The sequence below is a fragment of the Bos indicus genome, chromosome 4, assembly GCF_029378745.1.
Source record: "Bos indicus isolate NIAB-ARS_2022 breed Sahiwal x Tharparkar chromosome 4, NIAB-ARS_B.indTharparkar_mat_pri_1.0, whole genome shotgun sequence".
In the NCBI taxonomy this organism is placed as follows: domain Eukaryota; kingdom Metazoa; phylum Chordata; class Mammalia; order Artiodactyla; family Bovidae; genus Bos; species Bos indicus.
In genome coordinates, this window is record NC_091763.1 from 56,914,430 (window position 1) to 56,941,866 (window position 27,437).

Below are 27,437 nucleotides of genomic sequence, written 5' to 3' on the forward strand. Positions count from 1 at the left end.
TGGTTTTTGCCATACATCCAGTGCCTGATTTCTTTTTTTAATGTGTTTTAATTGGAGGCTAATTACTCTTGGACATTGTGGTGGTTTTTGCCATACATCCAGTGCCTGATTTCTTTTTTTAATTTATTTTAATTGGAGGCTAATTACTCTTGGACATTGTGGTGGTTTTTGCCATACATCCAGTGCCTGATTTTTTTAATTTATTTTAATTGGAGGCTAATTACTCTTGGACATTGTGGTGGTTTTTGCCATATATCTAGTGCCTGATTTCTGAGTAGTTTCCTAAGAGGTTACCTGCTTCTGCCTTTCTGGCCTCCCCCTGCTGCAGCCACTTCTGTACACAGCAGCCAGTCTCCTTTTTAAAACTAAAGTTATGTCATGTAAAAATAGAGACAAGATATAATAAACCTAGTTACCCATTATTTTACTTCAACAGTTATCAAAAAGGCCGATTTTGTGTCTACACCTCCCTCCATTCCCTTTTACACTGGATTGTTTGGAAATCAGTCCTAGACACTATATAAGAATATTTCAGTCTGTGTGTTTATCAGAAACATAAACACAGTACCATTATTGTCTTTACGTTTTCCATCTAAAAATTTTAACAGTAATTCCTTGACCATAAAATATCCAATTTATTCACAATTCTCTAATTCATTTTATAGGTTTTTGTTTGTTTTTGTCATCTATTTTTTGAACCTAGATCCAGATAAGGTCCACATATTCACATTGGTTGAAATACCTCCTAGATCTCATTTGATCTATAGGTTCCCCCAAATTATTTTTTTCCTTGCAGCTTTTTTGTTGAAGAAATCAGGTTGTTTATCCTGAAGTGTTTCCTTGAGTCTGGATTTTGCAGACTATGAATCAGTGAGATCACTTAATATGTTTCTTTGTTCCTATATTTTTTGGTAAATTGACAGCTAGATCTAAAAGCTTGATAAAATGTCTTTTTGTCTTTTATTTTTTGCAAGACTGCTTCTCAGGTGTTATATGCTGTGGTTGGCAAGCAGCACTGATCATTGCCCCTGTCCAGGAATCTAGTAGAGGTTACAAAAGGGTGATATTTTATCACTTTCTTCATTTATTGATTAGAATACTTCTATAAAGAGAAACATCCCTTCATCGACAATCTGATTACCCTAAGGTATGGGAAAGGAAGTCTAATACTTTTTTCTTTCCTTTGATTTACCAATTTTCAAAATAATAATTTGGTTTCCTAACACCCTATAAGGGCTTCCCAGGTGGCACCAGTGGTTAAGAACCTGCTTGTCAATGCAGAGGACATAAGAGATGTGGATTCAATCCCTGGATCAGGAAGATCCCCTGGAGGAGGGCATGGCAACCCGCTCCAGTATTCTTGCTTGGAGAATCCCGTGGACAGAGGAGCCTGGTGGGCTACAGTCCTTAGGGTCATAGAGAGTTGGACATGACTGAAGCGACTTAGCACCCACTACTACTACTACTACTAAGTCACTTCAGTCGTGTCCAACTCTGTGCGAACCCATAGACAGCAGCCCACCAGGCTCCCCCATCCCTGGGATTCTCTAGGCTAGAACACTGGAGTGGGAGGCCATTTCCTTCTCCAATGCAGGAAAGTGAAAAGTGAAAGTGAAGTCGCTCAGTTGTGTCCAACTCTTAGCGACCCCATGGACTGCAGCCCACCAGGCTCCTCCGTCCATGGGATTCTCCAGGCAAGAGTACTTACAACACCCTATAAATGTGACCAAAGAGGGTTTTATTTGGATAGTTTTGTTTAGCATCATGGATTTAAACATATTTGTTTTGTTTCAATCCACAGCAATTATTACTCATTACTTTTCACATGGTTCCATTTTGCCCATTGAAAGCATTTTCAGGTTGGCTCCTCAGTCCTTTTGACAGTATCCAAGTTGTCTTTGTCACTGAGCTAATACACAGGCCAGTTGTCAAATCAAGCATAGGAACCAGCGTCAAACTTTACTGACAACTTTTAGGCAGTCAAGAGGCTGGGGTGAAGCAGAGAGATATCTGAGACCTCAAGTTTTGTCCTCCATGTCCTTCCTTCCCGTATCACTAATAATTCAGATCTGGAGACAGAGTCTCTAAGGGAAATTCACAGAGTTCCTCATACAGAAGGCACATTTGAATCATAAAATTTAAATTGTGAAACATTCCAATTTATACTCCAGAGAGTTATCAAACTGCTCTGGGACATTCTCTAGTGAAGCATGCCTGAGGGACTCTGGGTTTATTTACTGTAAGCAATCTTGTAGCTGGGGACTTCTGCTAAGGGCATTCCATAGATACCATCTCTTCCTCTTAGCAGCTAGTCTATATTGAAGCTTTAATTGACAAGAAGATAAGACCTCAGTCACCTGCTTTCTTTCCTGTTCCCCAAGGACATCCCTCCAGTAAGGAGAGTGAATTGACAGCCGGCCAGCCCAGCTGCTTTAACAAGCCTTCCTTGCTCTCTGGGTAGTGCAGACTCACTTGTGCAATCTTGCCCCAGATCTGAAAGCGACCATTTCTCCTATGACTCCTGATTCTTTACAGTGGTGGATAGTAATTAAAGATCACAATCTGGGACCAATGGAAAATAATTTATTGATAAACATTTCTACACAGTATTCTTTATGCACTTCTTTAACCGTCTCCTTAGAATAATTTCACCATCATATAATCAGTAATAGTGACTCATGGATCAGCAGTGGCATGTATCAATTTATGCCCTGTCTGGAGGAGATAACTGTTCTTGGGAATAACCATTTTCCCAGAATTCTCAACACAGAGTGCTGTATATTATTTTAAAATTTCCAGATATTAGGCCAAAAGTGGTCACAGTAGGGTTGGCTTTTTTTGGCATTTGTTGAGTGCTAGTGAAGATGGTATGTTTTCGTATATTAACTCACTTTTTGGTGAATGCACTGATTATATTCTTTGTATAGTTTTCATCAGTATTTGAGATATATTGATAATTCGTCTGAAATATATGTTGGAAGTATTTCCCTAGGTTATTATTTGTCTGTATTTACTGTATTTTATTTTGCTTACTTGTAAAATGTCTTCATATTACTAACATTTACAGGGTAAGCATGAATTTTTTAAAAACTGTGATCAAAAATACACACAAGTCACCATCATAACCGGTTTTAAATGTATAGTACAGTGGTATTAGCTGTATGCACATTGTTGTCCAATATCCATTGAGCAGCAACTTCCCTTTTCCCCCATCCCCCAGCATCTGGCAACCACTGTTCTACTTTCTGTTTCCAAGAGGTTTTGTTGCCTTTTTAACTTTCAGTTCATCAGAACTCTCAGACTTCTTTGTGAGTTAACTTTTGTAATCTCAAAACAAAAGTTTAATGTCATAAATAATTGGAAAATAAAACCCTGTTTACCGCCGCTCAGAAACGGCATATTGGCAGTAGCACCCTGCTGGCCTCGTGTGCCGCTCCCTCCCGTGTCATAGCTTTTATGGTGGCCATTCTCTTGCTTTGTTTATTACCTATATATGTCTCTTTAAACAAGTCAGTTTAGTTTACGTGGTTTTAAACTTTACAAGGCATATCCTGGAGATGGTGCAAGTTCAGCTTCAGACTACCACAATAAAGCAAGTCACACGGATTAGTTGATGTCCCAGTGTATGTAAAAGTGATGTTCACATTATACTATAGTGTATTAAGTACGTAATAGTGTTGTCTTAAAAAAGTGTATGTGAACTTTATTCCTAAAAAAATGCCACATCAGTTATAATAGTAACATCAAAGACCACTGATCACAGATCACCATGACAAATACAGTAATGAAAAAGTGTAAAATATTGTGAGAATTAAAGTGTGCACAGAGCATGAAGTGAGCAAATGCTGTTGAAAAAAATGATCCCAATAGACTGACTCAAGGGAGGGTTTCAATTTATGGAAAACACAGCATCTGTGAAGCACAGTACAGCAAAGTACAATAAAAAGAGGTACACCTGTGGAATAATGTAATTCTGTATATATTCTAGCATAACTGCATCTGTCAGTATTTACAAGATTAGTCCACGTTATAACATGTGACTTGTTTTCACTGTTGTGTACTATTCCATTGTATACCTCTATACGTTTATGCATTCTTTTTTTGATGGATGTACAGGTTTTGGAGATGAGTATGAATATTTTGTACATGTTTCCTAGTACACATGTATACAGATCTTCTACTCCACTTCTCCTCAGATATAGGCCTAGGAGCAGAATTACTGGCTCACAAAATATATAGATATCTTCATCTTTAATAAATAATCCCAAAGTGATGGAACCGATTTGAACATTCAACAGCAGGAGTTAAGAGATTCAGTTCCTCACATTCTCACTTCATTTGCTACTGTCATACTTATTTTGCCATTCTGCTGAGTGCTTAGTAGTATATCAGTGTGGTATTAGTTTTCACTTCTTAGATCAAAAATGCAGTTTGACACTTTTCTTATGTCTACTGGTCATTTGGGTTTCTTCCTTCATAAAATGGCTATGTTTTTTGTCCATATTTAAGTGGGCTCTTTGCCTTTCTCTAAATGGCTTATAAGAGTTCTTTATATATTCTGGACATAGACTGATGATTTTTACATGTTACAAATATCTTCTCCTACTTTCTGGCTTATCTGTCCTCTTACATAATGTCTTTTGATAAATGTACATTCTGAATTTTGACAGAGTCAAATCATTCTAGTACTTTTGAGTGTTGGTTTAAGATGATTCAGGTGACCTTTAGAAACTATTTCCTTAACCGATAATAATTTCCCTTCCTTAATAATCCTTAAGCTTAGCTTATTATACAGACGAGAGCTTGGCAGACCTTCTCTTCAAAGAGCATGTCAATGTCAGTGCCAGTCACAGTGCTGTACCTTTGAAGAGCAGCAGCAGCATTTTCACAATGAGTCTCCCATTAAAACTCAGAATGGAAAGGTCACTATGACTCTAGTTGGCTCTCCTGGAACAAATAGATCCTGCAGCATATCTGATTATCTTATTTTCTATAACTCACAACTGTGTGCCATCCTGTGCCACCTTATGGTGCTGTTATGTATGCATGTGGGGTCCATATGGGCATATGTCCCATCTTCCCAACTGGGCTGAAATCTCCTTGACATCAGAGGATCTGTAAATGCATTTGTTATCTCCTGTGGTACTTTGCATTAAGTATCTAGAAAGATGCTAAGAATATGAAGGGTCCTTGAATATTTAACCTTCAAAAGAAAAGAAAAAATAATTGTAAAATACATAGGCTTGAATTTTGTTTCAAGGATTAAATTAACTGTTTTAGTGCTAATGTATAATCGGTGATTGCTGATTATTTGAACCACATTTCAGACAGTGAATATAATCACCTTCTCTTCCCAGGGCTTACAAACAGCTAATTTGTCTTCTATATCCTTGTCTGTTCTGTACTGATGGCCCCTGGTAGAGATGTTGAGGGGAGCACAGATAATTCAGAATGTGGATAATCTACTTTGTCTTTCTTCTTCAGTGTCACAAAAGCCAATATATATTTATGCTCATTTGTTCTCAGGTAGAAATGAGTCCTCTGGAAAATGCCATTGAAGTGCTGGAGAATAAGAATCAGCAGCTGAAGACTCTGATTAGTCAGTGTCAGACAAGACAGATGCAGAATATTAATCCCCTAACCATGTGCCTGAATGGAGTTATAGATGCTGCGGTTAATGGTGGAGTTTCCAGGTATCAAGAGGTAAGAATTTGGTATTGTTGTGTGAAAGTTTACATTTGTGATTTCTTAAGTTTTCGGAAGTCTTTTATCAAAATATGCACATACATCAGCCTGCTGACATAGGGCTACAATCAATACAACCAGATTTCTTTGCTTAATAGAGCAAATGTATAATCACTGGGGATGCACACTGACTGTGTTTCCCAGAATGTGATATTTTGAGGTTAAAAGTGTGTGTGTGTGTGTTTTCTTGAATAAAAGTAGTGAAGATATCACAATTGTTTAATAAATGGCTACCTAAACCCATTTCCCTGAGTAAAGAGTGATTCTTGGACATAAAAGAATCTAATCTTATTTGATCATTCTGAGTCTTTAGGCAATTTATTTTAGGATAGCATGTCATAAGCAGATGTTTTTCTGGAATTCCCTTGCTTTCTCTATGATCCAACAAATGTTGACAATCTGATCTCTGGTTTCTCTTCCTTTCCTAAACCCAGCTTGTAAATCTGGAGGTTCTTGATTCAAGTACTGCTGAAACTTAGCTTGAAGGATTTTTAACATAACCTTACTAGCATGGGAAGTGAGCTCAATTGTCCGGTAGTTTGAACATTCTTTAGCACAACTTGGGCAAAGTCTGGGAGACAGTGAAGGACAGGGAGGCCTGGTGTGCTGCATTCCATGGAGTCACAGAGAGTCGGACACGACTGAGCGACTGAACAACAACATGATGTCATAAAAGCTTATGGATTTAGATTTGCTATCTGTTTTACCAAAGATACAAAGTTCATGTAATCTCTGATTTCCTGTTAACAATCAACTCCTTATATTCCCTCTGACCAGCTGCCATACTTTGAATCATTCCATCCAACCCCCAAAAGTGGTGTATAATGGAGTCATTTCTTTAAAGAAGCCTTAGAAACAATAAGTGTGTCTTCTACTTCCTTTGTAACCCTCTTGAAGTAAACTTTCCTTCTTCTTACCAGGCATTCTTTGTCAAAGAATATATCTTAAGTCACCCTGAAGATGGAGAGAAAATTGCACGGTTAAGAGAGCTGATGCTTGAGCAGGTAAGGGGGGGCAGAAGTCTTCTCCCTCTTCCATGCACACATGTGCTTGCCTGCCCAGGGTCCCATCTACATGGTTTTCTCTGGGTTGGCCAAAATGTTTGTCCGTATTGTTCCATAAGCTGTGTCAAAAAACCTTTTGTGGCCAGCCCCATATGTCAGTGATCTAGCAGTCACCGGTTACAGATTCAGTTGTGATATATCCTGACTTGCTAATTTCTACTTTTTATTCCCACCTAGATACGGGGTTGGGGTGGGGAGGGACAAAAAAATTAGTAGACTATGGCAGCCCCTTATAGCAAACATGTCACCCCTTGGAACATTCTTTGAATGCTCTGTCCCCAAAGACTTGATGCCAACTTTTCACTCAAGATTTTGGGATCATATAAGTTCAGGCCAACTTAACATGAATGATTCAGTAAATGAATGAATGAGATTCATACTTAAATGTTAGACTAAGGAAGTGGGCAATCAATAATACCCTTTGCTTTAAAACAGTATCACGCTGTGTGGACAAAGCCTGTAGATCATATGACGTAGACAGAACTAGATACAATCTCATCATCTTCAATTCTACAGAAGCACAGTTGGCTTTTATTTCTTTGGTTCCATCAAATACGAAGAACTAGGGTGAATAATCTGTTGCTTTCTCTTCCCCTGTTGATAGCTCCTGGCCTGAAAATGGTTTAAAAACCATTTTCAAACATGAGATACATTATGGGAGATATTATGGTGGAGAGGCTGGGTTCAATAGGAAATGAATAGGAAACATTTTATATCTATGAAAAATGGAATACATATGATAAAATGTGACAGAAGCATCTCTTTCCATTTGATAATGCCAAATTAATAAAGCATGTTCTAGGAAACAAAGCATGGACTAGGAAATGATGAGGCTGTATCTGGTTTTAGTCCATATTTTATGCTCTGTAGGCTTAGTCCACAAAATTGATACTGAAGGGAGAGAAGTGGCCGTGGACCAGGACCGTGGGTGGAAGAGTCAGTTGGACAGCTTCTGGAAAAGAGGGATTACTTGAAGCTGACCTGCAAGGAAATAGAGGAAAAGTTAAATTCTCACTGTGGCCCTAGGGTTGATGTAGATGCTTGAAATGAAGTGAGCATCTTAGGTCATCAAGTACTTAGGATTATGGAAAGCCTTTAGCCTTTGTTGATTTTTAATTCTCTTGTGAGTGGTTTGTCTCACCCCAGGATTCTTACCTGCTGTATTCAGTCTGACTGAACTCTTTCCCTCGAGTTAAAATCAAAAGGGTTAGAAAGCCTCTCAATGTTCCAGCAAATTTGGAAAACTCAGCAGTGGCCACAGGACTGGAAAAGATCAGTTTTCATTCCAATCCCTAAGAAAGGCAATGCCAAAGAATGCTCAAACTACCGCACAATTGCACTCATCTCACACGTTAGTAAAGTAATGCTCAAAATTCTCCAAGCCAGGCTTCAACAATACATGAATGTGAACTTCCAGATGTTCAAGCTGGATTTAGAAAAGGCAGAGGAACCAGAGATCAAATTGCCAACATCCGTTGGATTATCGAAGAAGCAAAAGAGTTCCAGAAAAAGCCGAAGAATTGATGCTTTTGAACTGTGGTGTTGGAGAAGACTCTTGAAAGTCCCTGGGACTGCAAGGAGATCCAACCAGTCCATTCTGAAGGAGATCAGCCCTGGGATTGCTTTGGAAGGAATGATGCTAAAGCTGAAACTCCAGTACTTTGGCCACCTCATGGGAAGAGTTGACTCATTGGAAAAGACTCTGATACTTGGAGGGATTGGGGGCAGGAGGAGAAGGGGATGACAGAGGATGAGATGGCTGGATGGCATCACTGACTCGATGGACGTGAGTCTGAGTGAACTCCGGGAGTTGGTGATGGACAGGGAGGCCTGGCGTGCTGCAATTCATGGGGTCGCAAAGAGTCGGACACGACTGAGTGATCTGATCCAGAAAAACATCTACTTCTGCTTTATTGACCATGCCAAAGCCTTTGACTATGTGGATCACAACAAACTGTGGAAAAATTTTTAAACAGATCAGAATATCACACCACCTGATCTGCCTCTTGAGAAATCTGTATGCAGGTGAAGAAGCAGCAGTTAGAACTGGACATGGAACAGACTGGTTCCAAATAGGAAAAGTGGTAAGTCAAGGTTGTATATTGTCACCCTGCTTATTTAACTTATATGCAGAGTACATCATGAGAAACGCTAGGCTGGATGAAGCACAAGCTGGAATCAAGATTGCTGGGAGAAATATCAATAACCTCAGATATGCAGATGACACCACACTTATGGCAGAAAGTGAAGAAGAATTAAAGAGCCTCTTGATGAAAGTGAAAGAGGAGAGTGAAAAAGTCAGCTTAAAGCTCAACATTCAGAAAACTAAGATCATGGCATCTGGTCCCATCACTTCATGGCAAATAGATGGGGAAACAATGGAAATAGTGGCAGACTTTATTTTCTTGGGCTCCAAAATCACTGCAGATGGTGACTCCAGCCATGAAATGAAAAGACGTTTACTCCTTGGAAGAAAAGCTATGACCAACCTAGACAGCATATTAAAAAGCAGAGACATTACTTTGCTGACATAGGTCCATCTAGTCAAAGCTATGGTTTTCCAGTAGTCGTGTATGGATGTGAGAGTTGGATTATAAAGAAAGCTGAGCACCGAAGAATTGATGCTTTTGAACTGCGGTGTTGGAGAAGACTCTTGAGAGTCCCTTGGACTGCAAGGAGATCCAACCCGTCCATCCTAAAGGAGATCAGTCCTGAGTGTTCATTGGAAGGACTGATGTTGAAGCTGAAACTCTAAAACTTTGTCCACCTAGTGCGAAGAGCTGACTCATTTGAAAAGACCCTGATGCTGGGAAAGATTAAAGGCAGGAGGAGAAGGGGACGACAAAGGATGAGATGATTGGATGGCATCACCAACTCAATGGACATGAGTTTGAGTAGGCTCCAGGAGTTGGTGATGGACAGGGAGGCCTGGCGTCCTGCAGTTCATGGGGTCACAAAGAGTCAGACACAACTGAGTGACTGAACTGACTGAAGAAGTCTCTCAAGAAAAAGATCGAGGAATCTTTGTTTTGTCTGCATCATGGGACCCTGTGGAAAGAGCTGTGGCCTAGGAAGCATTAGATCCTATCAAGCCGTGCACGTTATAGCCTTGTGACCTTGGGCGAGTTACATGTCTTTGCAGGACTGTAGGAAGCTGGGAGGGCTGGAGAGGGATGGTCCTCTGGGAAGTGGTTCAGAGATCTGTCTAGTAGACTCGGAGGTACACAGCCCCAGGGCTCCTTCCAGAAAGGACCTGTAGCCCCACCTGCTGGAAGACACCTTGGCCTCTCAGATCCTCCAGCATTGCCTCTGCTGCAGAGTGTCACCTAGCCTAATATCCCTACCTTCCTGGATGACCTGCATCCAGTAACCGGGAAGGAGAGGCCCAGCCTGGCCAGTTGCACACACAGTGCAACTGTGACAGATCATTCAAGATGCAGAGGCTTTCAGGATGCCATGCAGGTTCAGTTTCCTTTTTGGTCAAGTCCCGCTCTGCCCCTCCCTCCTACAGGCAGTGATCCCAGGGATACTCCCCAACAAACATCCCAACATCCATGCCGAAGCCTACCTCCAGGAGAATCCAACCTGCAGCGTTACCTGGACAAAAGGCCGGGCCCTTCGCAGCCAGTGTCCAAGAGGCAGAGAACCAAGGGCCCTGCCCTTAGACTCAAATCCATCCCTCCTCCCTCCCCACAGAGACCGGGCTTGCCCTTTGTGCCTCAGACATACTTCACTTGACATTTATTTCAAGGTGTTTTTATCTTTATGCAAATATTACAGGCAAAGTTGCCACAATTCTGACCCTTAGGAAGGTACTGGATGCTCTCACCCCCACCGGGCCACTCATGTCTGCCCTGAAGCTTTCAAACTTGAACCATCATGGGCTGTAAAGATAAAAGACCATCTAGTAGTGATGTGTGATTTGTTTTCCTCTCAGCCTCTGAAATGTGTCCTTTTGACCACTATAGCATGGGGCATTTTTTTAAATGTAAAAGATGTCTGCTACTCCCATCAAAGGAATTAAGCACTTTTGACCTAGCTGTACAAAGGAAATGTGAATGTTTACATTCATCTCAGTTTAGGTTCTCAGAGCAGGAAACCTTTTTTGAAAATAGGAACTGTTCTTTTTTGCATTATAATAAGTGAACAAGAATAATATTTTTAACAAAAACAAGCAGCATAGCAACTGTTACAGAATACCCTCTCATTTGTTCCTTCCTCCCTGACAGGTTCTGAAAATCTGAGGGAGGGAGGGGTAGGGACAGAGGAACCCATGGGAGAGAGAAGGGGAACATGGCCGAGAGTGCCATCCAGAAAAGAGGTCCCTTGGGGAGTGCCACGTGGTGCGTGCTAAGTCACTTCAGTCATGTCTGACTGGCTCCTCTGTCCATAGGATTCTCCAGGCAAGAATACTGGAGTGGATTTGCCGTGCCCTCCTCCGGGGGATCGTCCCGACCCAGGGATTGAACCTGTGTTTCTTACATCTCCTGCATTGGCAGGCGGGTTCTTTATCACCAGGGGGAGAGCCACCTGACCCTCCTAACAGGGAGCCCCCATCCCTTGTCCCCTCCTGAGAAGTGCAGGAAGGGGCCAAAGGGGCACTTAACTGTTTAATATGGTTGTTGTTATGGATTGAAAATACATGGGAAAGAAACTTGGGGTAGTAGGACAGTTAAGTCTTTGGAATCAGACTTAAATTCAGATTCCCATTTGTCCTTTAGTACATGAAAATTTTTTTTTCTTTTTTAAAATTATGTATAATTGCTTTACAGTGTTGTGTTAGTTACAGCAGCGTGAATCTGCCATATGTGCACATATGTCCCCTCCCTCTTGATTCTCCCTCCCAGCCATCTAGGTCATTACAGAGCACTGAGCTGAGCTCCCTGTGTTATAGAGCACTCCCCACTAGCTAGCTGTTTACACAGGGCATTATAATGTATGTCAATGCTACCCTCTCAACTCATCCCATCCTTTCCTGCCCCAACTGTGTCCACAAGTCCATTTGCTACATCTGCGCATGCAGAATTTTCTGATCCTCAGTGTCCTCCGCAGTAAACTAAGGATTGCTCCTATCTTGTCAGATGGGGAGGTTAACAGTAATGTATGCAAAATGCAGGGCACCATGCTTCAATCCCCAGCAGGCACTTAAGGTGGTACTCACTGATGCGGATTTTTTTCCTTCTGTTACTCTCAAGGCACAGATTTTGGAATTTGGCTTGGCTGTGCACGAGAAGTTTGTGCCTCAGGATATGAGACCCCTTCACAAGAAGCTGGTCGACCAGTTCTTTGTGATGAAGTCCAGCTTGGGGATCCAGGTGTGTACACAAAGGGTCCACCAGGGGGCAGTCTGACTTCTACCATCTGCTTTTTGTTAGAGGGACCATGAAGTATGCAATAGTGACATCTTTTGGTGTGTCTGCCAAACTGCACCAAAATTTTACCAGAGAGCCCTCAAATATTAAAATTGCATTAACTTCGGTTTGCCACACTTAACTTTCGTGAAAACAAAAAAGTAAATGAGGGAAGGCTTAATGACTTACATTCCTAAGCGCCTGTATAAAGGTTTTATGACCATCAGAATGCACTAGTATAGCACAGCACCTCTTGAGTGATTCTGCCCTTACCATTACAATTCTGAAATATTTTCTTTACTACCTGTTTAGGAATTCTCTGCTTGTATACAAGCCAGTCCAGTCCATTTTCCTAATGGAAGCCCTCGTGTGTGTAGAAACTCAGCACCTGCTTCCATGAGCCCAGATGGTACCAGGGTAATTCCTCGACGCAGGTAAGTCATATTCTGAATTATCTGACAATTTGGCATTCCCACAAGATGATCCGGAACGATTCTCTCGTTCTTTATGGCACAATTTGTCAAATACGCGGTTTCTTAATGAAATAAGTAACCCTAGAGGCAGCCGCAGACATCTGCCACTGGTGAAACAGCAACAGCATGAGAAATAAACTCAGACGTTTGATCACATTGAGGCAAATGGGAGGCGACAAAATGGGATGTATATATTTTTTTTCCCTTTGGTTTTTATACCATGCCAGCATGTGATAAAGTGCAATGTAGAGACTGAGTTAACGACCATTTCTTTTTCTCCCTGAAAACAGCCCATTAAGCTACCCAGCTGTCAACCGATACTCTTCCTCCTCACTGTCCTCACAAGCGTCTGCTGAAGTAAGCAATATTACAGGGCAATCAGAAAGCTCTGATGAAGTCTTTAACATGCAGGTACTTGATCAGCTGTTTTCTTTTTGTCTGGTCCTGTTTATTCCCTTTCTGTCTCAATCATGAGTGTTTCCATTCACTCTGCTGTGCTTAGGAACAGACCTACGAGCGAGAATTTGACCTAAGGACAAACCTTTACACACCTGTATTGCTTTATTGGTCCCTGGAGTCTGCAAAGCTGATTCTCTCAAAGCTGCCCCGGCCACTCTAGGAAGACCTGAGCCAGCGGTGGGCAAGCCCGGCCAGGCCCTACAAGGGGAACTTGGAGCTCTGCCTCTGAGTCAGGTCTTCAGTCGGGTGTCCTGGAGCTTGTCACCACCGACCAGCTGCCTCTTAGCGTTGCTAAGTGTTTTGTTCTTTTCCTTAAGAAGATATGGTTTAGGGGCCCATTCTAAGATTTCTCTACTTAGTTTTTTATCATGGGAAATTTCCAACATATACCTGTTTACTAAAGAAAAATAGAGGTTTTTAGGGATTTAAGTGTCAGTGTAACTCTTGCAACAAAAATTTGTGTTTAGATACAGCTAATAGGACATTGATAATCACTAGGTAAGACTCAGCTGAAATTTTCCTCACCTCTGTCTTTGGAAAGGGGGCATAATACATATTGCCAAATTCACGCTTTGAACATATGACGTTGGAGAAAAGGCACAGGCGTGTTCTCTGCTGTTTAGAGGCACTCACCTGTTTACCTGCTGGAGGCTGGGAGCCTTTCTGCTCGTGCTGTAGTCAGGGAGCCGCTGCTGACTGGTCTTTAGTCGTAGGCTGTATGGAGCTGAATTGAACACAAAGGCATTCCTTTGGCAGGTGTCAAAAAATCTCAGTTTTTAAAATTAATTCAGACAGGCATCCTTATTGGTCTGAGTTAGTGAGACTTTTCCATAATTCTTAATGGGCTTTTTTTTTTTTTGCTACTTTGGGGAAAAAAAAAAGTGATTTTGTTTCAAATGTGTCAGTTTAGTCTGCAGCCTTTAAGCCCTGTCTGATAACAGCTCTTGTGTTTTCCAGCCAAGTCCATCTACCTCAAGCTTGAGTTCTACTCACTCCGCCTCACCTAATGTGACAAGTTCTGCTCCCTCGAGTGCCAGAGGTCAGTGCCAAGGTGTGGGGTGACTGAGGGTGCCCAGAGGACCTTCCAGCCTCCCGCAGGCTCAGGCTTTCTCCTTCAAATGGTCCCAGCTCACCACCACCCTGACAAGCCTCTCTTTCCATCTCTTCCCAGCTTCTCCTTTGTTGTCCGACAAACACAAACATTCCAGAGAAAACTCTTGCCTGTCCCCAAGAGAGCGGCCATGCAGTGCCATCTATCCGACACCTGTGGAACCTTCTCAGGTAGTGTTTGTGGGATGGAAATTCTAGGAAACAAGGAAAAGTCTGCGTGTTACTTATAGGGCTGCAGAAAGTCATGGTAGCTGCCAGAGACCACCAGATGGGCCGTGTTGACAAGTCCAGCTGGGTGAAGTCCACCTCGGCCCCAGGCCTGTTGTTAGGAATTTCTGTGTGAACTGTCGAATCTGATGTGGATACCTGGTGGTTGCCTGAGCAGTAAAGCTGAGAGAGAATTGGGAAATGATTTTTCCCACTTTGATCTATTTTGTTGCTGCCACTTGAACATTAAGAGAGGTCATGGGTGAATGAGTTAGGGGCGGGGTGTCTGTTTGCATGTGTCTGTAGCAGAAATTTGGAGGAACTCCTTGTACTTCATGTTAGGTCGCTTCAGTCATGTCTGATTCTTTGTGATTCCATGGACAGGAGCCCACCAGGCTCCTCTGTCTGTGGGATTCTCTAGGCAAGAATACTGGAGTGGGTTACCATGCCCTCCTCCAGGGGATCTTCCCAACCCAGGGTTTGAACCCATATCTCTTATGCCTCCTGCATTGGCAGGCAGGTTCTTTACCACTGGCACCACCTGGGTCTGCTTGCATGTGTCTGTAGCAGAAATTTGAAGGAACTTCTTACATTAGCCAAAGATCCTTGAGGAGAAGCATGGCTGCCACGGATTGCTTACCGAGGTATCCAAGAGTGAAGACGGTGTCTTTTTGCCTCTGCTATTCTTAAATGCACTGAGGAGGGAGTGGCTAAACCCTGGGGCCTCCCCGCAGCCCTCTCCACCCCACTCAGACCTGCTCTGCAGTGATCTCTCTCAGCCTCAGTGACTACAGGGCCAACGTTTTGACCCTCTCGGCCCTTTAAGCACTTTGAGGCGGGGTTTCAAAGGTAAAGATTCCTACGGAGCCCTGCATTTTATCGATTATTTGTGGATAACTCAGGAGCAGAGAATAATCGTTATTTATCCTCCAGCTCATTTTCTGTTTTTCCACACCATCCTGGCAGAAGGCTGCAGTTGCATCTGACAATGGATGAGAATGAGGGGGATTTGTCTGGATTGGTTTCTCTCTGCTGATTGTGTGATCTTCCCAAAAGTTCCAGGATACCCCATCCACACAGCACTGACATGTTGCAGAAACTGTACCCGAGTGCATTTTCCTGAACCACCTGACTGGTTTAATCTCCCCTTGTCACGACTTTCAGTTTGTTTCCTCTGCTCCTGGAGAGCAGGTCACCAGCGTGGGGGACTCTGAAAGACCTCCTGATTAGCCTTTCAAGTTTTCTGCTTTTGGTAAAATTTGAAGAAGTGTGTGTTGCCAAAATTTCCATAATGCACATTCCTCTGGTGTATCTACTTTTGAGGACTTGGTGCCTTTTGTTTAATATATTAGGTAGAACTATGTAAAACTGGCATTTTTGTGGGTTAAAAATTGCAACATACTAACCATTTCATATGTTTTAACCTAATCTAGGATTTAAAATGTAAAGTTCATTGACTAGAGATTTTTTGAGCTAATATTTCTTCTTTCTTACTTACATTTTATATTGCCAGTCTAGCATTTGTATTTATAAAGAGCACTGTAGCTTAACTGCTACTTACTGTTTATTTTTTCCATATTTTGTTACAAAAATTTATTTGCCAGTTATATTGGGTTGGCCAAAAAGTTCATTTGAGGATGGTATGGAAAAACCCAAACGAACTTTTTGGCCAACCCAATATTTGAAATCCTGTATAGGCTTTTAATGGAGAAGGCAATGGCATCCCACTCCAGTACTCTTGCCTGGAAAATCCCATGGATGGAGGAGCCTGGTAGGCTGCAGACCATGGGGTCGCTAAGAGTTGGACAAGACTGAGTGACTTCCCTTTCACTTTTCACTTTCATGCATTGGAGAAGGAAATGGCAACCCACTGCAGTGTTCTTGCCTGGAGAATCCCAGGGACGGGGGAGCCTGGTGGTCTGCCATCTATGGGGTCGCACAGAGTCGGACACGACTAAAATGACTTAGCAGCATAGACTTTTAAAACACCATTTAGAAACACTGTTTAAAACCTAAGGGTCTTCTCCTTTTTTCCCCTTAAATATAATTGAGTCATTATTGAACAATAATTCAGTAATGATAAGCCAATCATCAACAATGTTAAGCCAGTAATGTTATATATGGCTTATTTTGGCATATGAAACATTTTTTAAAAACAAAAGGTTCAGTAAGGGCTTCCCAGGTGTCACTAGAAGTAAAGAACCCACCTGCCAATGCAGGAGACACAAGAGCTGTGGGTTAGATCCCTGGGTTGGGAAGACTCCCTGGAGTAGGGAATGGTAACACACGCCAGCATTCTTGCCTGGAAAATTCCATGAACAGAAGAGCCTGATGGGTCCAGAGGGTCGCAGAGAGTCGGACACAACTGAGCACTAGCATACACCATTCAGTTATAAAATAATCATCTCGTTTTCTAGATCTCACCTGTCAGTATCTTGCACCATAAAAATAGATTCTTGTGCCTTTCCAGAGGCTCCTGTTTAATCACATTGGAGATGGAGCCTTGCCACGCAGTGACCCCAATCTTTCTGCTCCTGAGAAAGGTGGGTATGAAGCCAGCATCTTCGGCAGTCGTGGAAAGTTTAACAGTGTGTTCTGGCTTCATTTCCTCCAGCCGCCCGTGTGTCCCTGTGGAAGGCAGATGTGCAGACCTTTAATGATCAGGACTGATCTTGTCTTTAGGGGATAGATGGAAGATAGTTATTTCTAATACATTCTTCACAAACTGTTTTCTTGTAGGATTTAACAGCAGAAGCTGAGCAAGGTAGGGACTCCTGTTTAATGACTTTTGGTGTCATTCAGTGAGTCAGGGAGGCAATCCCTGTGCTACCTGAAACAAAGTGGCCAATTAGGCTACTTGTTCAACACAAGGAAAGGAAGCACCTTCCCAGATGGATCCTCGGTCCCACTTTGTGTCTGCCTTACCAAGCTCACTCAGTCAGCTCACCTGTTGCTTGTGGGTGACTCAGATGCTATTGAAAATTTGCAATCCAGTGCATAATGGAGTGTGCCCTGCCTCAAGGTCACATGAAAAATGAGAAACCAACATATGCATCGCAGTTAATAGCCAATTAGCATGGGTCTGTGCAGCACAGCCGAGGAAGAAGAGTGGATTAAATGTGACTTCCTCAGCTAGGGGGATGAGGGCTAACAGCAAGGCACTCGTTCACCTTCCGGAGTCAGCCTCAAAAATCAGAGCAGTCCCCAAGCCAGCAAATTAACAGTCACTAATGACATATCCCTGTAAAGTGCATTTTAATTGTCCCCATTAAGATCTCGACTGCACTGTCATTTGAGTACACCAATACATTAAAACTTTCCTCGGGAGATAGGAATCAGCAAGACTGTAGCCTAAATTACTTTAAAACACACATTTTGCTTTACAGCTACAAGTAAAATATTGATCTTTGTCTGGATAACTTAGAATTGTGATCATTTTCTCACCTCTTCTACCAAAGAAAACCCACAAAGCACCTTTTAAAGGACGAGAAGAAATGTTTTTTACGAGTGGTGGTTCCATCCAATTAAAGTGGTAATATAATCATAAAATATTGAAATTCTGGCTATGTCCACCAGGTGGCAGTGTCTGCTCAGTGAGCAAGAGACTGGCGCTCTAAAGGCTTGATTTTGTAAACCTCCCCTCAGAGCAGCTATTTATAACCTTGTATGTCTTGCCCTTGTTCCTGAGGGGGTTGTTCCATATTTCAGCATCTTACTGAAGTGTGGAGCAGGTAGATTACAAAAAAGGAATAATACTGTCAGCATTCCAAATTATTTTTTTAGGACGTTCTCCACTGTAGCCCTTTGACTTGAGGAACAAGGGCCAACAGGATGGTGTGGTGTGGCTATTCCTTGCCAGTAATTCTGCCAGGCATTGGAGATATTAGCATCCACTGCCTTCCCCCTTTTAGGGTGCTATTTGCCCAGAAAATTCCACTAAAAATCAAGTTTTAAAATAGTCGAGTGACTACATCTTCCATCTGTTATCCAGCATCTAAACACATTTGTAAATCTCAAGTTTCTACACTCTTTTGTCAAGATGTGTAGTTCTGACTGCTTGAGGGAAAAAGAGAGACACGCTATCACCCAATGAAATGTCAACTATAATTGTGAGATGGGCAATTAAATAAAGGGTTCACATTTAGGAAGTTTCCTTATTATTATTTGTAATCCAGCTGATGTTTTCATTCTGGATAATTCTGACTTCTAAGATTGAGTGCTTGCAGGGTGATGTAGACCATGTGATTTTAGCTGTGTTATTCCCTTCCAGCTGTGAACCCCACCCCTAGCAGCTGGAGCCTGGACAGTGGGAAGGAAGCCAAGAACATGGCAGATGGTGGGAAGCTTATCTCTCCCCCCGTCCCTCCACGACCCACACAGACTGGTGGGTATTTGAAGCATTTAACAGTAATTTTTATAAAAATAACTTTTATTGACTACTCCGACCTGAATTCCTCAGAAAGGTAGGCATTTGGTGTGTCCAAGGTAAAAACCTTAGTAGTAGCTACAGAATTCATCTGCGGTGTCCCCTCTTTTTCCTCAACTCTTGTTACACTAAGTCGACGAGTGCACCATTCCTAAACTGTAGAACATTCTTCTCCTAGGTATCATCCTCAGAATTGGGGCGGGGCACCCTAACCTTGCTGAACCACTAGCATTTTCTCTATCCTTCCCTTGAATCACCTCATTCTTATCAACCTCTGCTAACTCCAGCCACTTTCTGCAGGACTGATGCCCCAGCTTCAGGTTGTCCCTGAATAGGATTGACTAACTGTGATTTGGATAGGCTTGTGGAGAACAACCAACCAGTACCTTGCACCTACTGCTTAGACAAGACTGTATTCCAGGGTCGTCTTTCTCAAAGGCTTCATTCAAGGCTCTGCATCTCCTAGGGAGGTGGTTTAAGCAGCAGACCAGCTGAATCAGAATTATCTGGGCCAAAGCTCTAGAATCTGTGTTTTACCAAACCTTTCTAAATTTTGAGAACCACTGAAAATTATTCTCAAGAAACTTCCTTTCTGAGTTTATAACAGTAATGGGCCCCCTTTCCTCTTGAACAAGCCGTTGCTAGATGACCTGCATATGAGGGCAGTTTTTAAGAGAGGCTGTTGCACTTTACTAACTGTATCCTGTTGATGGGGAGAGCTTTTTCAACACTTCGCCTATATTTAGAGTCGTTTTGAAGCTTTACAAATACAACTAGCCTAAAGGCATGAGAGAATATGACGCTGTGTTTTTCATGGATTTTTCTGGATGGATCATCCATGTTTCGTTTGCTGCATTTTAACATCTTTCTAGCTTCTTTTTTTTTTTAACCGAAGAAAGAAAAATGACTCTCTTTTTAAAATAAACTGTGCTACCCAGTTTGTTTTATACTTTACAAAGCTAGAAGTTGCCAGTAGATTTGGAAAGACATGTGAGATCTTCAAACAGAACAAGAAAAAACTGTAGCCTTACTTGATAATATGCATTGCTAGGTCAGTGTGACCATGGAAGTTTAAAACTCACCACCCAGTGCTTGGTGTTTTATTCATGATGTTTGTACATTGAAGCAACCTCCAGTTTAAACCTGGTTGTGTCCATAAAGTTGGAAGCTTGAAAAGTGTTTTCTAAGGGACAATAATATTCATGGTATTTAGGTTCCTAGGCTAATTCTACCTTGTAGGCAAGGACAGGGATAGAACTGTTTTGGGTCTTTTCTGGAGAAATATCACTCTAAACATGCAGTGGGTACAGGGGCTGCTGGGTAGTCCACAGTGATGGAGTCAGGGAATGCCTAAGTTGAGAGGAAGAGGGTCCCAGACAATAAAGATACCATTTCCCAGTCAAGCTGTGCTTCTCTAGACGTCCATGCTCTTATGCTATACTTGACCCCCACAACTGATGGGCTAGGAGAACTAACTGGCGATGGAACATGGCACGTACTGACAGCGTGCCCTAGCACACACGATGGATCTGCACAACCCCGAGGGCAGGCCCGGCCACTCGGCCTAGTCCCTTAGGCCCAGAGCACGCAGGTGGCCGTAGCGCTCCCCGGTTACCCTGGCAGTGCTGCCTTCCCTTCTGCACTGATTGCTGTCATGGTCTGCCCTCGTGTCATCCTGTGTGGTCACTGCTGGCGGGATCTGTAACTGTCTCTCTTCCCTTTGGCCTTTCTGTAGTTTTCTTATGAGCTGCAAACCCCACTGTGACAGCTGGGAGGATGGCAGCTCATCACAAGGGTTGCTGCTGCAACCCCTGAGCCCACTGAAAACTCTGTAGGCAGTCCTGGGAAATCTGGCTTACGCTCATGGGTTGACAGTGTCACGGTTGGCTGTAGTATATGTGGTTATGCTTTGGAGAGCTTGATTTGGTCCACAAGTGCACACACAGAGCAGTCATCACACTGGCCTTGTCCCAGATGTAGGGCTTGAAAATCTGGTGGGAGAAACAAAGAGAGGGTTCTTCTTACCTTAATGATGACGTCCATAGGGTATCACCTCCTAGAGATAAAGGAAGTCCCAAGTACAGACATTTGGGAGAAAAATGGAAAACTTCTTACCCTTTATATGGATGTGGCCAAGGGTTTTCTGTCAATTTCAGGAATATTGCGGGGGGTGGGGTGGTGAAAGGGGAGACTGATGTCAGTACATTCCCAGGGACCTATTCTGAGCTGCCTGGGTGACCTGGGTCTTTCCATTCTTGCTCAGCCCAAAGCCTGCTCCCTGGCACCTCATGTGTAAAAGCACCTTTTGAAATAGACCAAGGGCAGAGAAGCATCTGGGCTTTGAGGAAGTGGAAAGGACGCTGGACCAGTCACCTGGTTAAACCATCATGTGTGCTCTGGTGACTTTTCCCTGATTACCCATGTCTTGGAGCTGCCATCCTTTGTGGGGAATCCATTTTGGGTGGGCACCATTTAGACTCTCCACCCACGCCCCTCCCCCTTGCCTCGATCCTTGTGCACTGGATCATCTGTACGGGTTTGTACACACAGAGGGCTTTTTCAGGTAGTCAGTTATCTGGTTTTCTGAACTGAAATGCTCTCTCTCTCTCTTCACAGCTTCACCAGCAAGACACACGGCGTCAGTATCCCCCTCGCCTGCTGGGCGATCTCCACTGAAGGTACAGGCTCTTGTTTAGATGGGAGCTAGAAATTGGCTCCTTGCTACTTTTTCCCGTTACATCAATGAGGTGCTTTCATCTACAAAGACCAGGCAGAGAACATAGAAGGGGGAGAGGAAGATGGGCAAGAAAACAACATTAGACTTTCCCTTTGGGGAGTCTGCCGTTTCATTTCAGATTAGCAGCCTTTTTCTCCAAATGGTGGCAATGAGAATGTACAAACTAGAGTGAGAATATACACTGAATGAGAAAGAAATGGTCCCTAGGTATCTTCTAGGACATTTTCAGCCTTATCTTTTAGTTTAAGGCACATCAAAAATAAACACTTAAATTGTAAAATAATCAAGATCTATTAAATATTCTCAAGTGCCTTTTTCATCAGTCTCACTCATTTTGAAAAGGCCAAACCAAACTTTTTCTCTTTTAAGATATTTTAGCAAGGCTTTCATTTACATTAGAGATACATACTTGATCATGAGAAACAAGACAGTAAAATGAATTTTAAAATCTCTGGGAAACAAACTGGAAAGCTTTAAAGGTCAGACATTTATTTTTATTTTTTTTTTTTAATTTTTATTTAATTTTTAAACTTAACATAATTGTATTAGTTTTGCCAAATATCAAAATGAATCCACCACAGGTATACATGTGTTCCCCATCCTGAACCCTCCTCCCTCCTCCCTCCCCATACCAAGGTCAGACATTTAATATGAAGACATAGGCTAGTTAACATCTCTTAAACATACAAAATTCCTCATGAAGGTAAAGAATAATATTTAGTCTCTATCCAAATTGAATCAGACTGGCTGCAAGGATTGTTGGTGCATTCAGAGGTAGGTGTTCAGAGCTGCTACACCAGAGGCTTAAAGATGAAGTGACTGCGACTGTGGAAAGAATGATTTGTACCTGAATGACTTAGGATTTGCATGCTGTGTTTCCTTTTTGTTGATGAGACATTTCTAACTAATGTAAAAGAAAGAGAGAAATCAGCTTCTGCAAACACATAGGTGCAGATTGTGATCCTGTGCATCTGTGGTACTCAGGATTGTTGCTGGTAGAAATTGAGACTCTGGAAGGAAACCTCCCCTCCCCCGCCCCCCTTGCAGTGGAGAAAATTGCAAAAAAAAAAAAAAAAATTTTTAAGCGTGATTTGCATTGCTGACATTTCTGATGTCACAATTTGCTAGTGGGTGCAAATTATCTGCTGGTTTGGTTGTCATACTGCCATGCAGCTGTTAATCGTAAAGTGCAAGGGACTGTATTCACCCTGGGAGCCATAGACTGTTATCTTAATGTGATGGAAAGAAAGCAACATGGTGTTTCCGCATCGTTACATTTCCCCTTACTAGCAAAGAACCCCACATGTTGCTATGGGATTCACATATGCATTTTTAAACTTGATTTGCAAATTAGTAATCAGATAAAATTAGGAATTATTCTTTTTTAATAATAGAATCAAAGAGTTGAAAACATTCAAGTAGCCACCAAATAGTTAGCAAAGTGGTGTATACTCTTTTTTCCACAGACCTGCCTGTGTTCTTGCTGGCCGTAGGTAGCCTCGTAGCAGTGTCTACAAATCAGGCTTTGAAAAGATGAAACATTGTGTTGTAACTACAGGTGACATTAGAGGGCGTAGTGCTACCAAGTTACTGGCTTTGCTGTGCTTCAGTTCCGTTCACTCAGTTGGGTCTGACTCTGCAACCCCATGGACTACAGCACACCAGGCTTCCTTGTCCATCTACAACTCCCAAAGCTTGCTCAAACTCATGTCCATCAAGTCAGTGATGCCATCCAACCATCTCATCCTCCATCGTCCCCTTCTCTTGCTGTGCTTAGAATGCAGAAAACTCTTTTAAGAGTGTTTTTCAGCAATTAAATGAGGGAATTAACCCGTGGAGAAGACTCAGTTTACCTGCCCTATTTTGCACTTGAGGTCTAACTTTTAACAAAAAACACCAGTGAATTTGGATCTTTTAATTGGCCATTCTTGATCTGAGGCTCCTGATAAATGAAAGGATTTGTGTCTACCAGAATTCTCGTGTTTAAAAAGAGAGACCGAGGTAAAGTTAGGATAACATTTCTTGGTTTTATAGGCCATTATGTGATAAATGAGGAGGGGAAAAAAAAAAAAAGGTCTGTGGTAAAATAAGTTTAGCAAACACTGGGCTGAACAAAGTCATTGAGGTTCCGTTATTGCCAGACTTTAATGAGCTAATAGGCTCTGAATGGACTCAAGGAGTACATAGGATGCAGTATCTCCCAGTAGAATCCTCTGTTCACAGAACGCTGTTAGGGGAGAGGGAGAAAGAGTGGGGAGAGAGAATGTGCGTGTGTCACTCAGCCGCGTCTGATTCTTTTGTCATTCCATGGACTGTAGCCTGCCAGGCTCCTCTGTCCATGGGATTTCCCAGGCAAGAGTACTGGAGTGGGTTGCCACTTCCTTCTCCAGGGGATCTTGCCCACCCGGAGATGGAACCCAGGTCTCCTGCATTGCAGGCAGATTCTTTACCCTCTGAGCCACCAGGGAAGCCCAAAGGGAAGTGCAGATTTTGCTGCCAGTGAGAAGAGACAGTTAACAAATGAGGCCTCTGTGTGATGTGGTGGTAACGGTGGGTAACGGGCGGATTCAGGCCCCATCTAAAGGGCCAGCTCCCGCTCAGCAACAAGAGATTCTCTACCGAAAGAGAAAGTGACCCCTGTTGCTAGAACTTCCAGTGCTTAAAGAAATGCACATTTGGTGGGAAACTGTCCTATTTTACAAAATTAACAACTGAGGCTTTTAAAAACACTGCAGATGAAACGTCTGGTCTCTCAGGCTACATAGCCTGAGGGCTGCCAACCCGCGGCTTAAGCTTTTGAGTCTGGCAGGAGCTCAGAAGTCTCCAGGGCAGGGCCTGCCATGCCTTCCCCAAGGGTGTAGGAGAGAGGCTTCAGACTCTGGGTTTTGATGGGGGACACAGCAGAGCTCATCACCCTTTCGCTGACACTCTGCCGTTTCCCCTCCGCACAGGGCTCCGTGCAGTCCTTCACCCCCTCTCCCGTGGAGTACCACTCCCCAGGACTCATCTCCAACTCCCCCGTGCTGTCGGGCAGCTACAGCAGTGGGATTTCGTCCCTCAGCCGGTGTAGCACGTCAGAGACCTCAGGCTTCGAAAATCAGGTGAATGAACCGTCTGCGGCGCCGCTGGGGTCGGGGCCGGGCTACGGCGGCGGGTCGGAGGAGCCGGTGCGCAAGGAGAGCAAGACGCCGCCGCCGTACAGCGTGTACGAGCGGACTCTGCGGCGCCCCGTGCCGCTACCTCACAGCCTCTCCATCCCCGTCACCGCCGAGCCGCCCGCCTTGCCCCCCAAGCCCCTGGCGGCGCGGTCGGGCCACCTGGAGAACGGGACCAGGAGGACGGACCCCGGCCCGCGGCCCAGGCCCCTGCCCCGGAAAGTCTCCCAGTTATAAGTCCCTTTTCTATTTCCCTGCCACGCATTCTTTGCCGTTTACAAGACATTAAGAGGTATGGTGAAAAGACATCTTTAGTGTAGGCACTTTAATAACTTAACTCAGATTTGTCTTTAGATGAATGGAATTTAAACTCGCTTAATAGAATGTTGCACAATATTAAAAGTTACTGATCCCCAACGCCAGATGTCCCAAGTATGGCTGAATTTCATTACACCGTTTCTCGTTTGAAAGTGATAAATAGTGATAAAGCCTTCTTTTGTATCTTTTTATGTTCACTTTTTTTTTTACATAGTTTAATCTCAACTAGTAAAATATTGTCGAACAATACGAAGCGTGATAATGTTGTATACTTTTTACTGAATACTTGATACTTCATGAAAGCTTATTAAGTCAGTGCACATCCTGAGGCAGTGGTCCTTACTTTAGAAGACTTCTGTAAATAAGGTGAGATTTCTGACTCTTTCTATCAACAGACAAATGAATGCACATCACCATAATTAAAAGTTAAAGCAGGCTAGTGAGATACACACTAAAGGAGTTGCAAGGATTGGGACTGGAAGCGGTTTTGTTCTTGAAACATACGTCTTTAAGGTTGCTTTTGACCTTGACTGCTGTCTACATTCTTTAGAAGCTACTCTACCAGTTGGTTGGTAAACCACCGTTTAGTACCCTGACACCATGATATCTACTGTATTTCTTTTCAAGGTGCAATTTACTTCCAGAGTTCCAATCAGGTTGATGAAGCAAAAGACCCCAGGAGAAATGTTTACTTGAATCTTGTGCTTCCTTAGATAATTTCCACTACCCAATTTGTCATTGAAGAAGAAATGTTCGTGTATTAAGTAGGCACAAATTAATGTGTCCCATTAACAAGAATTCAGGAATCAATACAGGACAGTATTAAATCGATAGAGTAAATGAAGAAAAAAAGTAGAGAAAATATATTAGCATGATTAAATGGCAAAAGGACTTTGAAAAGGCAAGAGCATTAACTTTCAGTCCTGCACAAAATAAGAAATTCCTCACAACTCCATTGTTACCAGTGGGGCTTGTCTTCTGAACTAATCCTGTTATCCTTTTGTTGAAGGAGGATGGCTGTAGACTGCTCTAGCTTGAACATTATGACATAGCATCTTAGATCTAGATAGGGATGCTAATGCCACAGTCATAGGAGTGTGAAAAGAGAAAAGCACCTTGTATGTAGTAATGTATTTTGTATCTTGTTTTCTTTACTGACTGTTTATAACACTCAACTGACAATAGATATGAACTGTATTTTAAATCATACTGTTGAATATTTTCCCTCTTTTGTTGGGAAGCTCATTTTAGTTTAACTGTGTTTGTTTTTGTTGATAGCTTACCCAGAAGGCAGTGACCACTTTTTTATATTCCCTTCAAAACCATTCAGCAGGTATATGCTGTTGAGACTGGTTATAGAGGTTTTCTATAATAAATGTTCAAGTATTTTTGTACATAACTGGTTAATTTTAATAAGAGATACCATTACATGTAAAAATTAAAAATAAAAGCAAACTGTTGTGGATGCAGTATGATTGTTATAATTATGCCAAATACTTTATGTATGGAAAAAGAATATTTGTACATATGTGCTTTTAACAATAATTCTGCCATATTGACTACAGTTTTGAATGTCAGAAAAATTAATATATGTTAAAATATTTATGTTTAGTGAAAGTATTCTTAATAGAGAAAAGGAACATGAATTTTAGCTTTGTATCTTTCAAGTTTTTCAGTTGAAAATGTCTTGAACTAGCTTTTGCTTTTGATGATAACACTTTGTGTTTGTAATCACATCCTTAAGTATATATATATATCTATATATATAGGAAGATACATATTTCTGTTGCTTTAAAGAAGTAAAGCCTTCCTTCCATTTAAATAAGGTGACATGCTTAAGATAACAAAGCTCTGATTTCCTTTTCTTCTGTAATTTAATAGATTTCTTGACTAGTGCTTGGGCACAGTGTAAATCAGTGTTATTTGCTCTTGAATCCATTTTTACAAAAAAAAAAAATTGGGGCAATGAGCAGTCGATCATGTGCGTGTATTTCTGAAGCAGCTATATAGCAGAACATTTCAAGAGATTCTGTTAGCCCAGATGTTCATGTTGGTTGCTGCTGAACGGTAAATATTAAATAAAAGTACCTGATTAATCTTGGTATTTCTGTCTTTATTCCAGTCATAAGCATATCCTTACTTGAACAGAAGCTGTGTAAATAACTGCCAAATGTACAAAAGGAATAGTTGAGTGCTGCTTTTGCCAGCTGCACAGACTATCTGCATGCCTGCTTTCTCCCTGATGTTCGTGAAATGACAGGAAATACATTTAACACTGCAAAGTCCATGGACTACCAAATTTGCTAATAAAGCCTGGCTTTTAATTTTGTGAGCTGCATCTATGCTGTGTTAGATTTACAACATTTATGTCACTCAGTGCTAAGCAAACCAC

At 42.2% G+C, this 27,437-nt stretch overlaps 1 protein-coding gene across 3 annotated transcripts in view; it reads left to right on the forward strand.

Annotated features, from left to right (window-relative positions):
- Positions 1-27,146, forward strand: part of DOCK4 (dedicator of cytokinesis 4) — a 477,852-nt gene extending 450,706 nt beyond the window's left edge. For 2 of the 3 annotated variants that reach the window (XM_070787253.1, XM_070787254.1), the window contains 11 exons: positions 5,527-5,703; positions 6,666-6,749; positions 12,005-12,124; positions 12,473-12,594; positions 12,924-13,044; positions 14,050-14,131; positions 14,264-14,373; positions 16,880-16,952; positions 18,680-18,793; positions 21,452-21,513; positions 24,524-27,146. In XM_070787253.1, the coding sequence (XP_070643354.1) occupies positions 5,527-5,703; positions 6,666-6,749; positions 12,005-12,124; positions 12,473-12,594; positions 12,924-13,044; positions 14,050-14,131; positions 14,264-14,373; positions 16,880-16,952; positions 18,680-18,793; positions 21,452-21,513; positions 24,524-24,964 (1,506 nt within the window). In that variant the 3' untranslated portion in view covers positions 24,965-27,146. The remainder of the gene's footprint in view (positions 1-5,526; positions 5,704-6,665; positions 6,750-12,004; positions 12,125-12,472; positions 12,595-12,923; positions 13,045-14,049; positions 14,132-14,263; positions 14,374-16,879; positions 16,953-18,679; positions 18,794-21,451; positions 21,514-24,523) is intronic. The other variant, XM_070787255.1, reaches the window with a different exon arrangement.
- Positions 27,147-27,437: the final 291 nt, after the last annotated feature.